General features: G+C 49.8%; 1 protein-coding gene across 2 annotated transcripts in view; it reads right to left on the bottom strand.

Moving 5' to 3' along the window:
* LOC121738431 (low-density lipoprotein receptor-related protein 2) overlaps positions 1-15,086 on the bottom strand; it is a 163,974-nt gene that overhangs the window by 4,848 nt on the left and 144,040 nt on the right. For both annotated transcript variants that reach the window (XM_042130470.1, XM_042130471.1), the window contains 5 exons: positions 9,990-10,093; positions 8,715-9,896; positions 8,458-8,562; positions 7,861-8,209; positions 59-5,998 (listed from right to left, as the gene is read on the bottom strand). In XM_042130470.1, the coding sequence (XP_041986404.1) occupies positions 59-5,998; positions 7,861-8,209; positions 8,458-8,562; positions 8,715-9,896; positions 9,990-10,093 (7,680 nt within the window). The remainder of the gene's footprint in view (positions 1-58; positions 5,999-7,860; positions 8,210-8,457; positions 8,563-8,714; positions 9,897-9,989; positions 10,094-15,086) is intronic.

Here is a 15,086-nt window from a genome sequence, read left to right as displayed (position 1 = left end):
TGTTGTGAGTGAACGTCACTCCCGTATTTATGTCTAAAAAAATCAAGTAGCCGCTCACCTGCTCTCCGGGCAGTATCTCCCGCCGGGGAACCTCGGGGGGCAGCCAATCTCGTCGGACAGGTCGCGGCAGTCGCGGTCGCCGTCGCAGCGGAAGTAGGCGGCGATGCAGTGGCCCGACTTGCACTGGAACGTGCCGTTCTTGCACTTGAAGCCGCCGCACTCCATCTCGTCGGTGTTGTCGCCGCAGTCGTCCTCGTGGTCGCAGCGCCACCGAGACGATATGCACTTGCCGTTGCCGCACTTGAACTCCGACTCGGAGCACTCACGGTACTTGTGCTGGCAGACTCCCTCCGCCTCGTCGCTGCCGTCGCCGCAGTCGTCCGTGAAGTCGCACAGCCACTGCTTGGGGATGCAGCGCTTGTTCTCGCAGGTGAAGTCGGTCTCCGTGTTGCAGGACGGGCAGTTTTCCGGCAGCTCGTCGGAGCCGTCCCGGCAGTCGTCCTTGCCGTCGCAGAACAGCCACTTCGGTATGCATCTGTAGTTGGACTGGCCCGGGCACCTCCTCCAGCCGGTGGTGCAGTTCTTCTGGCGGCACATGTATGCCGGCTCGTCGGAGTCGTCCCCGCAGTCGTTGTCGAAGTCGCACATCCACAGTTTGGGGATGCAGCGGCCGTTCTTGCAAGAGAACTCGGTATCGGGGTTGCACGGTCTGTTGTGGCACATGACCGGGTCCTCGTCGCTGTTGTCCTTGCAGTCGGTGTCGCCGTCGCACTTCCAGCTATCGAGGATGCACCGGCCGCTCGATTTGCATTTGAACTCGAGGAGTGGGCACTCGTGGGAGCATTGCGCCTCGTCGCTGCCGTCGCCGCAGTCGTCGGTGCCGTCGCAGATAGTGGCCGCGGGCGTGCAGTTGGTGTTTTTGCACTGGAAGGAGCCGGCCCGGCAGTGCCGGACGGGGCAGGTGTCGGGCTCGTCGGAGCCGTCCTGGCAGTCCTTCTCTCCGTCGCATTTCCAGAACCACGGTATGCACTTTTCGTCGCGTCCGTTGCATCTGTGTTGGCCGTCTGTGCAGTTGGCGATGCACGTTTTCATGTCACGAGCGAGGTAGAATTGGTTAGGACAGGCGCACTTGTAGGTTGTGGCTCCCTCCTCGCCGTACCCTTCTATATTCAAATAGCTGGACTCGTGCGGAGGTGCGATCAGACAGAGATGCGAGCAGCCACCGTTGTTAGTTCCACAGGGGTTGTTATACGGAAGTTGTCGAAGCGGATGAACAACGTGAATGTCGTATGGCCTATGAGTGGTATTCCTAATTGTAGTTAAGTTCTCTCCTGAATGTTTGTTAGCTTTGCTGATGGCCTTGAGGTTCCAATCCGTCCAATAAATTTCATCGTCGAAGAGACTCAGAGCAAAGACGTGGGGAACCTTGTTTCCGGATAGAACGACGTGCCTATGTCTGCCCTCCAAGTCAGCTGATCCGATATAATCCAAGTGAGCATCGGCCCAGTATATCCTGTCCGTGAAGTAGTCGATGGTCAGTGCGTTGGGCCAGGCGATGTCGTCCTCCCAGTTCAGTATCGTGGTGAAGTTCGAGCCGTCCATACCCAGTTTTCCAATGTATGCTTGCAGATGCCACGACGTGAAGTACAAGTATCCGGTGCCCGGGTGAACTATGATAGCTCGAGGATCGGCTATTCCGGTTTTTAGTGTTTTCCTTCTGGTACCGTCGAGCTCGGCGACATCCAGGTTCTTCGAGTGTCGATCCAGCCAGTAAATCTTTCGGCCGATCCAATCTATCGCGATACCTTCCAAGCCGTGGGAATCATGTCGTATGACGACTTCCTTAGTTGGATGCGGGTTCGAGTAGTCCGATCTATAGATAGTTTTAGCGGAAACATCGGCGAAGTACATTTTGGTTTCCTTTATGTCGAAGTCGATCGCCACAACATTCATTAGGTCCTGGTGGACGAGATTGTAGACCGAAGCGTCCGTGGACATGTTTCTCACGTAGTACTTGTTCGTGAAGATGACCCAGGCTGTCGTGTTGTCTTTCCTCTTGCACGTATGCTCGTCGGCCTCCCTCTCGTAGTATTGCTCGTTACACTTGCAGTAGTAGGAGCCGGGGGTATTAGAGCAGTATTGGGAGCATACTCCAGGTGATTCTATGCATTCATCGATGTCGGCGCATGCTTTGCCGTCGGATAGCAGCTTGTAACCGTGGTTGCAGTCGCAGTAGTAGCCGGTCAGGGTGTCCACGCATTTGTGTCCGCACTGGTGTATCTCGAGCTTGGCACACTCGTCGATGTTGCAGTGCGCCGGCTCGTCGGACTCATCAGTGCAGTCCGGCACCTTGTTGCAAACCAGCCGGTTGTCGATACACTCGTCGTTGTTGCACTTGAACTGACCGGCCGGACAAGTTTTATTTTCTTTATTGCAGTCCACCTCGTCCGAGTGATCGCCGCAGTCGTCCTCCCCGTCGCATCTAAAGTGGTTTCTTATGCATTTAAAGTTTTGACACCTGAATTCCTGATCCGTACACTGCTTATACTGCGTGTTACACTGCTTGCCCTCGTCCGAGCCGTCCCCACAGTCGTTGTCGTGATCGCACACCCAGCCCTCGTTAATGCAGCGACCGTTCTTGCACTGGAATTGGTCCTCCGAGCACGGCATGGGCGTCGAACAGTGGTGGATGGTCGAGTTCTCATCGGCGCCGTCGATACAGTCGGGATCGCCGTCACAAATCCACTTCTTAGGAATACACTGAGCTCGACTCCAGAATTTGTTTTCCTCGCATGTATACTCGGTCTCGGCGTCACATTTTCTCTCGTTGCACTGGTGTCGGTCGTCCTCGTCGCTGTTGTCGAGACAGTCGTTGTCACCGTCGCAGATGTAAATTCTCGGGATGCAGTTGCCGTTGTCGCAGGTGAACAGATCCCCGAAGCACGTTCGACCCTCGGACTTGCAGTACTCCGGCGGCTCGTCGGCGCCGTCGCCGCAGTCGTCGTCGCCGTCGCAGTACCAGGTGGCCGGAATGCACCTATGGTTGGGACAGCGGAAGCTGTTCTGGGGGCACGTCCGTAGCATACAGTGCAGGGGATCCTCGTCCGAGTTGTCGCCGCAGTCGTTGTCTCCGTCACACAGCCAGTAGGGCTCGACGCAAATGTTTGTCTTCTCGCACTTGAGGTGGTTCGGTGGGCAGGTGGTGTTTCGGGGGCATCTTTCGTGCGTCTCGTCGGACGTGATGTTGTCCTTGCAGTCGTTGATCCCGTTGCACACCTGGGTCATCGGGATGCAGCGCGAGTTGAGGCACGTGAACTCGCCCTCGGCGCACGGCGGGTACACGCAGCCTTCTTCGTCCGAGCCGTCCTTGCAGTCGTTCTCGTGGTCGCACTTCCATGATTTGAATATGCACCTTCCGTTGTTGCATCGGAACTCGTTGGGCGAGCAGGAGTGGTAGGCGCAGTAGTTCTTCTCCTCGTCTGAATTGTCGCCGCAGTCGTCGTCGCCGTCGCAGGACCACATTCTGCTGATGCATTTTCCGTTTGCGCAGAAGAACTTGCTGGAATCACAAGTTATGTTCTTGGAGACGCACATGCGACCCTCGTTGACTAGTTTGGTGTTGTCGTCACACTTGCACTCGACGGTGTTGTTGGGGGCCGGGTGACAGCTCTGGGCACAACCGCCGTTGCTTATTTTGCAAGGGTTCTTCTGACATTTCTGCCTGCTCGTGCTGTAAATGTGAATGTCTCGCGGCGAGTCCTCCAATCGTTTGACCATCTCGACCATGTTCGCTCCGGTGTGCTTCTCCGCCCTGTACACTCCGCGCAACTGTAGGTCGGTCCAGTAAATGTAGTTTCTAAACACGGTAATGGCGAACGGATATATCGTTGCAGATATTAGAACCTCCCTGTTCGTTCCGTCTAGGAATGATCTCTCGATCTTCTCCCTCACGGCGTCAGTCCAGTACAGCATGTTCTCGTCGAAGTCGATAGTCAAGCCGCTCGGCTGGGATAGATCCTTATCGATGATAGCTTTTTTCAACGATCCGGCCATAGTCGTTCGGTAGATCTTTCCAGAAGTTCCGAATCTTCCCCAGTCGGTGTAGTACAACGTGCCGTTGCAGGGGTCGACGACGATGGCCCGCGGCCGCTCGACTCGCGCTATCATTACGAGCTCGGTTCCGTCCAAATTCATCGCGTATATTGAGTTGTTGGAGCTGTCGGTCCAATATATTTTCTTCTGGGTCCAGTCGTACGATATTCCCTCGGGATTTATATTCTTGTTGATTATGTTTTGAATACCAGCAGAATCGGGATTCTTGGAGGACATCCAGGCGATTCTAGCCCACGGTCTAATCTGGGTGAAGAAAAGTTTATTGTCCGCGTAATCGAATTCGACTCCGACGACATTTGTGAGATTGCCGATAGGCTTGAAAGGCACGCCAGTCGACTTGGGGTCAAGGTTGACGGCACGTATTTCCGTCCTCGTCGTGAAAACTAGGTACTCGTCAACGAGGTCACATTTTTTAGGGTTACTCGTCGAGATCTGTCCCGTGGCGCAGTCGCACCTGTGGGTGTACCCCTTGTTGGCCTCAGGTGGGTAGCTAAAGCAGAGCTGGTCGCAGCCGCCGTTGCCTAATTTTCGACAGGGATTGTTCTCGTCGGTGGGCTGGTTGTTTATGTCGAATATGACGATGTCTCGCAGCTTGGGAAGGTTCGTTCGGAGCTTCTCTGGCATAGACATGTTGCCCGGTAACTTGGAGGCCTTGTAAATAGTCTGCAAGTTTCGGTCGACCCAGTACACGCTGCCGGTGTGGACGGCTATGCCCATAGGGTTCGGGAGGTTCGAGCGGATTAGCTGCCGGTTGCCGCCATTGTACGATATCTTCTGAATCTGGTCGAGCTTGGAGTCCACCCAGTAGACGTCGTGGGTGAGCATATCGATCGTCAGGTCCCGGGGGTTCGAGATGCCGGAGCTGACCAGCGTCTGCCAGCCGGTGCCATCCAGGTAGGACTTGCCGATGCGCGGGTACTGGCCGTAGTCGATCCAGTACAGGAGGCGCTTGAGCGGGTTGACCGCTAGCTCCTTCGGGGCGTCCATCGTGGTCTTGACGAGGACCTTCCTGTTGGAGCCGTCGAGCCAGGACATCTCGATGTAGTTCTCGTGCGGGAAAACATTGGTGAAGTACAAGTTACCAGCCACCCAGTCGACGGCGAGGCCGCGGACGCCGTTGCTGCCGATGCCGTCCCGGACAACGTGCTCGAGCTGCGTGCCGTTGGGCCGGATGCGGAAGATGCCGTTCCAGGTGCCGCGGTTGAACTCGACCCAGTAGATGTAGTTGTCGGCGAAGTGCACGTCAACGTGCAGCACGTGGTGGCCGGGGCCGGCGACGGGCACCATGGCCTCGGCGCTGCCCTCCAGGCTGTACCCGCGGATGAGGTCCAGCTGCGAGACCACCGCGAACGTCTTGTACGGCACGCAGTTCACCTCGTTCTCCTTCCTGTAGCCGACGGAGCAGGCGCACACGCGCGACCCGCCCTCGCCCGGGATGCAGATCTGCTCGCAGCCCCCGTTGCTCTGCTGGCACGGGTGGTGGATCATCTTCCTCTTCTGGAATATCGTCAGGGACTTGAGGTCGCTCTCGTTGTCGAGAATGATCTTAACGTTGTCGCCGTTGGGGAGGTCGGCCTTGAAGATCTTCTCGTGGCGCTGGTCGAGCACGTAGAGGCGCGAGTCGAGGACCGCGATCACCTTGGGGTAGGAGATGGCGTCGGCCTCGGTGAGGATGGTCTTGCGGTCATTGCCGTCGGTGTTGACGCTGTTGATGCTGGGCGGGAACTGTGTGCTGAAGTACAGGATCTTCTTGTCGACGTCGATGGCGACGGCCTCGGGCCGCTCGATGGCGTCGACCAGGATGACCGGGCTTGTGCCGTCCATGTTGACCTTGCCGATCTTAGCCGGCACGCCGAAACCACCCTCGTCCGCCCAGTACATTTTTCTGTAAGGTAAAATTATGTTTTGTAAATTCTAGAAATCCAGCTATTGAAGTAAAAGCTCACACACATAAAGCTGCGATTACGTTTTAAAATTTTTGTTATAAGATTGGGATTATTTGGGATGTTTTTACTGCCGATAATTGCGTTGCGATTTCGCATTGCGGTTGTCTTGTATGGGCATTTAAATTATACTAGCTATTTGACCGAGCTTAGCTCGGTATTCGATAAAACACGAATAAAAATATATTTCCTAAAAATGATTCCTAGCTAGATCGATTTATCGTCCCCGAAACCCCCTATATACAAATTTTTATGAAAATCGTTGGAGCCGATTCCGAGATTCCAATTGCACACAGGGTGCAATTTAACCTTCCTGCCAAATTTGGATATATTGATCCTTGTTAAAAATAAAAATACACGTATTTCTTCTTTTATAATCACTCAGTACTAAAATTTTGAGAAATAGCCTCCGAAAGTTATCCTACCAAACACCACAATATATGGACACATGCGCGGCCCGGCCTCGCCCCGCCCTTCCATTGACATTCTTTCAGTGACGGATTAAGACTACTTGATGCCCTAAGCAATCCATGCCTGTGGGCCCCCTATCCGTATCTCAACTAGAATCGGTCTTTGAACCTTTACTCTTCTGGTGCCCCTTCAGACGTGATGCCCTAGGCAATTGCTTAATTTGATTAAGGGCTAATCCGTCACTGCATTCTTGTTATTATCATAAGTTGCGAATTTTCCCTTCATACTTTGACGAACTTAGGACCATCAAATGTAAAGGACGTAGACAGGTATGTTTAGAATAAAATTAATTGATACAGATCAAAAGAATCGAAAATTTCAACTTTTTAATTACGAAAAATAAGCACTTTAGAAATTTATAATAAATCTAAACCACACCTTTGCATTTAGGCGTATTTAAATATTCAATTAACTTATGTACATAGTACAACTAATTAAAAAATCAAAATCAAAATAACCCACCTATAAATCTTATTTACTTCCATCTTGTCTACACTTAGCATAGTTCAAACGAGTTCAAACTGCAATCCGTTTTGCTCTAAGCAGAGTCTAGCGCGTTTTGCACATTGTCTTTAAGACTTTAAAAGTTTGTTAAGCACAACTTTGTCACTTTTAACCTCGTCAGAGGCATGTCTTCGAGGCTGGCTAGGCGTGCGCAGGTGTTGCGAAGTGCGAACTGTCCATAATCCGAGTCTTTGATTGTCTCGCGATTCAGATTCAGGGTACAGCTGCTGCATTCGAGAATCATTAATCAGCTGTTACGAAGACGTGGAACGCTTTCTTGCTCGTACAGTCTCTGGGTTTCGCGTAAACTTTCGCCACTCAAAATGTAGCACGTCCACCTATGCCTCCACATTTCATAACACTCGATCGTGGTTAGGGTACATTGTAACAGACACTAATTAAAGCGCGGGGGCCGGGGGGCCGTGACAAACAAAATAATTACGTGTTAGCTATACAACTACGCGCGTGGTACTAAACGGTCGCCGGCGACCGGCGGGCGGCGGGCCTCCCGCCTCCCACCCCGCGCGTCACCCCCGCTTTACCCCTACGCATAACCGGTCTCGACTGGATATCTGTGCGGCGCGATATACTAGCTCGGTCGCAATATCGTAATTATTATTAACTTATGATGTGACCATTGTGCATCGATTTTTTTGGGATAAAATATGTTATTGTAAAAAAATTTAACACCCTATTTTTTTTGGTTGAATGGACTCACCTAATGATACCTAAGCCCCAAAAAAAAATTTGGCAGGTAGGTTTAATTGCACCCAGTATATATACAAGAATTCCTCGTTTAGAGATATAAGATATTATATTATAAGCTTACCCTTCAGTGGGATCCAGGCAGATGCTCTTCGGTCGCGATATAGATTCCCTTGTGCCGTCGTTTGCGAAAATGACGGAACGGTACTTGGTCTTGCCATCAACTCGCACGAGTTCGACGTTTCCGGCGGCGCGATTTGCCATGTAGAGATTACGGCCGAGCCAGTCGAATGCTATGGCGGATGGTGAGCCCACAACACCAGGATCTATGCCGAGTAAGGGCACTCGCTCGCCGCCGCCGTAGGGCATGGTGTATATGGTGCAGTTCTCCTCGTCCGTGTCGGAGCCGGTGGCGCCCGCCTGCAGCCAGTACAGCGTGTGGCCTTGACGATCGTAGTCCAGTTGGACACCGCCTGAAAAAACGAGTGTTTGGTAAACTGTGTCAAAAAACAGTTTCTTTTTCTTGAGTAAATAAATGTAAAAATTTGCTTTAATAGACAAAAAAATCTTTTTAAGTTTGAGATCGATATCTCAAAAACAGAGCTGGCACACTTTAAATAGGCAAACTAGCAAACTTTAAATGGGTCTCCCCCCCACTCATTACCCATTTAAAGTTTTACAATGTATAATAAATATTATGTTATGCACTTGTTTCACAAACCTTGAATCCCAACAACAGGCGGCAGCTGGCCGGCTTTTCCGGAGCCGTCCAGCGCCAGGTCCACAATCTGCGACCCCTTCAGCACCATCAGGTATGACGTTTCCTCTGTAACGACAAACACAAACGTGAGTTTTGAGCATAATCATAAATGTTGTTGTCAAATAATATGGTTGAAGTAGCTTCGTATTTCTGATTCATCTACATGAGTATTTGTCTTTAATAATGCAGAAGCTGAAGATTACACAATGAGGACGTACCTTCCATGCATTTTCCGTCGGGCAGCAGCTTGTATCCGGGTTTGCAGACGCAAGTGTAGGGCTTGTCGGGGTTGGGGCTGAGCAGGCACAGGTGCTGGCAGGTCGCGGCGCGGCACGGCGACTCCTGCGGCGGCTGCAGCGACGGGTGGTGCACGTGGATCGACAGCGGCTGCGAGATGAGGTGCGACACCACCGTCTGGTTCGTCCCGCGGAACTTGTGCGCCGATAGCACGCGGTTCAGCTGCCGGTCCGTCCAGTACAGCGTGTCCTCGAACAGCGTCAGCGAGTGCGGGTGCAGCAGGTAGTGGCTTCCGGCAAGCACCTGCTGCCGCCCACTGCCGTTGTAGTAGCAGAAGTCGATGAAGTCGAGCTTCGAGTCGGCGAAGTAGACGCGCTGGGTCGCCGTGTCGAGCGTGAGGCCGTTTGGCCAGTAGATCTTGGTGGTTATGATGGCGGTCCGCTGCGTGCCGTCCATGCCGACACGCTCCACGCGCGGGTTCTCACCCCAGTCGGTCCAGAACAGCCAGCGCGCGCCGGCCGCCGGGTCCAGGCACATGCCCCGTGGCTGCGTGATATTGCCGCTCAGCAGCGCCGTGCGCGCGCTGCCGTCCTCCTTCGCCACCTCGATACTGTTCAGCTTGCTGTCGAGCCAGTAGATGTTGCCACCGACCCAGTCGTACGCGAGGCCCTCCACGAGGTCCAGTCCCGTGGACACGATCGCCTGCGGCTCACCGCCGCGGTCGAGACGCGAGATCCGCTTGAGCTTCATGTCGGACCAGAAGATGGTGCCGGTGTGCATGTTGGAGGCGGTCGCGACGACGTTCTCGACATTAATGGGCACGCGCTCGAGCCCCTGCTCGTTGAGGTCGGCTACGAGGATGGAGTGGCGGTTGGAGATGATGAGGAAGGCGCTGGAGTGGTTGTCGGCCTTGCAGGAGTGCTTGTCGGGCGCGAGCCGGTAGCCGGGCACGCAGCTGCAGAAGTAGGAGCGCTTGGTGTTGGTGCAGGTCTGCGAGCACAGGCCGGCAGGGGTGCACTCGTCGATGTCCTTGCAGGTGAAGCCATCGGCGTCGAGCTCCTCGCCACTCGGGCACAGGCACAGCGGCCCGGAGGGCGTCTGCTTGCACTCGTTAGAGCACAGCCCGGCGCGGTGTTGGCACTCCGCGAAGTCACAGCTCGCTCCTGGAATTGGGGTGTCGATTGTTACTTCTCCTATTAGAGTGGAGGCGTAGGTGAAAACAATAAAAAAAATGTAACAAACGCTCAATTACGTACCTTCATCGGCGCCATTTGGACAATCGAACTTTCCGTCGCACACCTGCGTCATGTTGACGCAGCGGTCCGTCACACCTGGACACGACCACTGGCCTGATGGGCACCTGCAAAAAGTTTAAATCTATAGAATCGTTGTTATAAACCATAATCGTTCCTGTTTTATCCTATGCTCACGTACTACAGACGGCAACGATAACACCGTGCAGTTCTGTTACGGGAGATACAGCGCAATACAACGTAAAAGTCGGGTTGATTCAGACCACTACGCGACGCGTAGATGCATTTCTAAACTTGTATAGATTTTGATTCAGACCGCAACGCGACGCGTAGATGCATTTCTAAATTTGTATGGATTTGACAGATTTCAATTGCATCAGACGTCTTGCGAATCTGTCAAATCCACACTAATTTATAAATGCATCTTCGCGTCGCGTTGCAGTCTGAATCAACCTGGGGGGTCAGTTCAGACCGCAACGTGACGAGGGGAGGCGAGGCGCGACGCGTAATGACGTGACGCGCCGCGCCTCTCCTCGTATGATATCGTATGTAAATATCGATGTCAGCGCGACGTCTAGCTGCATCAGGGCCTGTAGACAAGTGGCAAAGCGCTAACGCTAGCACTACAAAATGTATGCGATTTGACATAAGTCATCGCTTCGCTAGCGAATTCTAATGTCAAATCCATGCATTTTGTAGCGTTAGCGTTTTGCCACGTGTCTACGGGGCCAGGCGGATGTGGCGCTGCTAGACGCGTCAAATGATTCGACGATGCGTTCGCTACATTCCGAATTGACAACAGCGTGCGACTAAATATGACGTTTTGATTGAGCTATCAAAATGTCTACCAAATTGTAATTTCATAAAATTGTGTTCTATACTGTATTCGGCGAAACATGGCGGTAGCGGTCATTGACTTCCTGTCAAAAACTTGTCATTTTCTATATAAACCGCAAATGACAATGAAGTGTCAGATGTTGTCAATCGCGGCTTTGTATAGAAAATGACAAGTTTTTGACAGGGAGTCTATGACTGCTACCGCCATATTTCGCCGAGTACAGTATAGTGTATTTAATATATTTCAGACGTGTTTTCCTCTTATTAATTAACTAATTTATATATTCCTTCGTAAAATTGGTTGGCGAATGGTTGTGTAATGTTCTACGTGTAAGTCAGTAGACTCTACATGAATCATGAATGTCAAAGTCTCTCTCCAAGTTCCAACTCCGAGTTTTGATTAAAATATTATTTAAAATCGCAATTGGTTTGTATTCTATATCTAATTAATCATTTATATTAAAGTATGAAATGATAATATTATGCAAGTATTATCATTTTATAGTTTATAATTTATAACCAACAAGATGACCAGAGGCGACGTAAGGTGTGGGCGGTGTGGGCGACGGCTTACGCCTTCGCAGTCTAAGGGGCCTCGCGCCCCTTGGATCACGAGGTTTTTTATTAGGATTTACGAGTTTAAATACTCACTAGCTATTTGACCGAGCTTTGCTCGGTATCCGATGAAAATGAGATTTTCTAGAAATGATTCCTAGCTAGCTAGATCGATTTAAAGATATAAGATAATATATTCATAAATAAAAGTTTGAGTATCAATAAATTATTTCTCTCAACAAATCCATCCTCTTGCGTAATCCATCACACAGTTACAGAAAACAGTTGGATTATAGATAGGTGAAATATTAAAGGACTGAGATATAATAACATTTCCAACAATGTCCAAAATCAAACAATAATTCAAATTTATTGTGGAATAACAATAATATACAGCAAGCATTAAAAAGCCAAGTAATAACTAATAATAATAGGTACTTATAGTCTGAGTGTGTTATAATAGTTTATAATTTTAATAAAAAATCTATTCAATAACCCTGGGCTCTCTTATTTTAGAACTTTGCTATAATTGCAACAGTATATCTATACTAATATTATAAATGCGAAAGTATCTCCGTCTGTCTGTCTGTCTCGCTTTCACGCCAAAACTGCCGAACCGATTGTAATGAAATTTTGTATACATATAGTCTAAAGCCTGAGAATGGACATAGGCTACTTTTTTACTGGAAAAAAGGGTTGTAAGGGGGCGAAAATACGAAAATTTGTTCAAATTAAGTTAGTTTCAAAAATTCATACTAGATGGCGCCGTGCGTCTCTTACATCGCGGTAACGCTTGCCCAACATCTTTCTATAAGAGGTGGTATCATCATACATTCGAGTTTCGATTTTTTTCGATTGTTATTTCTTTTTTACGTTATTTAATAAGTCGGTACTTTATATTATATAGTGACGTAACCTCAAACCTATCAATGATAAATAGTTCATGGGTAAAGTTGTGTAATTGGGGGGCTAAATATGTTCAAATTAAGTTAGTTTCAAAAATTCATACTAGATGGCGCCGTGCGTCTCTTACATCGCGCTAACGCTTGCCCAACATCTTTCTATAAGAGGTGGTATCATCATACATTCGAGTTATGATTTTTTCGATTGTTATGTCTATTTTACGTTATTTGATAAGTCAGTACTTTATATTATATAGTGACGTAACCTTAAACCTATCAATGATAAATAGTTTATGGGTAAAGTTGTGTAATTGGGGGGCTAAATAAGCTTTAAAATTAGGCATAATATATAAAGTTAAATTAAAAAAAATGAAATATTATGTGCACACTGCATAGCTGTTTTGATTTAAGGGGTACCAGGGTTTTTTTATAAAAGCTTTTGACACCAATTTTGTTGACATCGCGCGCTATAAACTGAAGTCCACGCGGACGAAGTCGCGGGCAACAGCTAGTTATAGAATATATGAGATTAGACCAAATTAGACCAAACTTGGGCGGCAGCTACTGCCCTGGCGTCTCCCGCCAGGGCAGTAGCTGCCGCCCAAGTTTGGTTCGCCCGCCTCCTCTCTGAAACGATGAGGTGCAACTCTTCGCAGAGTTGCACCTCATCGTTTCAGAGAGGAGGTCATGGGGCGAAGGTCTGCTATGGAGAGAGCTCCGGCGGGTCCGAAGGCTAGGAGGTGGCTGCTGAGGAGGTGGGGTGAGGACCTGGCGCAGGCCCAGTACGGTCAACGTACTGCTCAGGCTCTGCGCCCAGTTCTTGCGGCGTGGATGCGCCGCAAGAAGAAACCCCTGACCTTCCACCTTATACAGGTGCTCACAGGACACGGATGCTTCGGTGCGTACCTGTGTAAGGTCGCCAGGAGGGAGCCTACACCAGCCTGCCATGATTGTGGCGCTGCGAAGGACACGGCCCAGCACACACTGATGTGTGCGATCGTTGGGCCGTGCAGTGCCATGATCTCACGGCGGTGCCTGGACGGGACCTTTCACTCTCGAGCACGGTTCGCTGCATGCTCGAGAGTGATGAGGCCTGGCAGGCGGTGATCTCTTCCTGTGAAACCATCCTTTCGCAGAAAGAGGCCGCGCAACGAAACAGAGAGGATGATCCATTCTCTGTTCCGCTCTGACGGCGTAGGACGGGAGTGCGGAGGCGTCACTATGCGAACCTTCAAACTTCTGTCTAATCGGGGCTCCGGGCAAGGATGGGAACCTGCCCGGCTTAGCTAGTCCCGGCACCGAGGGGAACGCTTCAGTTTACCGAAGCGTTCCCTAACTTGGTGGAAGTCCGGTCCCTTATCGGACTTGCCGGTCGTGGAGAGATTCCTGTGTTAGACAGATCCAGGACATCCCTCCGTACACGGCTGAAGGCAAGCCGCAGGTGGTTTTATTGCGTAAGCCCGGCACCTACATACCCCCGGGGTGCTTCAGTTTTTAAACTGAGGCACACCCCCAACCCGGGGCGCCCATAAAGGGTTTCCCTTGCGCACCAAAAAAAAATCAGTTCCAGTCGTTCTCGAGTTTTAGCTACAGCAAACATGTGATAATAATTTTGACAGAGGATAGAGATAGTAGATAGAGGATAGAATAATTATTCAGAGCCGAGTACCGACGTCGTCGTCGTCATCGTCAGGGGCGCCGCAGCGTGCGGCGCCAAGCTGCGCGCGCTCACTTTGAAATTGACGCGTCAACCTAGAGACGCGTCTAGCCGCCTCAGGCAGCCTTACGTCGACAAGCGTCTAGCGACGTCACAGAAATTACATTGGAGTCTGAATTGACCCTATTCAGACCGCAACGTGACGCGCAGATACCTCGAGCTGCATTTCTGAAAAACCCGCTGAAATTTGAACTTTATTTACTACACAAAAAAGTTGACATTCAATTGACAGACTCCAATGTAACTTCTGTGACGTCGCTAGACGCCTCTCGACGTAGGGCTGCCTGAGGTGGCTAGACGCGTCTCTAGGTTGACGCATCCTCTGTAAAGTGAGCGCAAGCAGCTCAGCGCCGCCTCAGGCCGCGCGGCAATATTATATGCTGGACGTCGTCAATACAATTTGGACGGTTTGTGGTGCAATCTATATATTAATACGCAAGAGAAAAACTTTGTATCCCTTTTGACGAAAAATGCGGAAACGTAGGTGAATGAAATTTTGCACAGTTATAGTTTATATGGTGAAGGAGTGCATTGAACTAATATTATTTTAAAATTATGCTTTTATCACACATTTTTTTTTATAAATAAAACATTACACACACTACAATACGCACACTCAAGAAGATGACAGATTTTTGAGTGACAAACCCATTGAGGTACTATATACTGGAGAGAGCCTTATATCGGTGTATAAGCGTCAAAAGCATGTAATGTTATGTCCTACTTACTAGGACATAACAAAGGAGTCGGTCAGCATATTTCATGTAATAAAAGTGTTAATAAAGGTTTTTAATGAACATTTAATGCTAGATATTGTTGAGTTTTGTGGTTCCGCTAAATAATAAACCATAAGAATGGCCAAAGAATGCCTGAAACACGTGGATTTAACATTAAATACGAAAATTTTAAACGTTTTTTGGGCTTTTCAATCGGTTATTTTTGTAAGCTAAAAAGATAATTTATACGTTTATTAATCCCTTATTCGTGCTATATAAGGCTTTAGGGCCAAATATTTCACATCAATTAATAATTTGGCTATAAAAATTGCATAGCTTTTTACGTGTGTTTATGGATTCTCATCACTTGAAC

This window comes from Aricia agestis, chromosome Z (genome assembly GCF_905147365.1).
Source record: "Aricia agestis chromosome Z, ilAriAges1.1, whole genome shotgun sequence".
NCBI classification, from domain to species: Eukaryota; Metazoa; Arthropoda; class Insecta; order Lepidoptera; family Lycaenidae; genus Aricia; species Aricia agestis.
The sequence above is the reverse complement of the archived record's forward strand: the minus strand, read 5'-3'. Positions and strand labels throughout refer to the sequence as shown.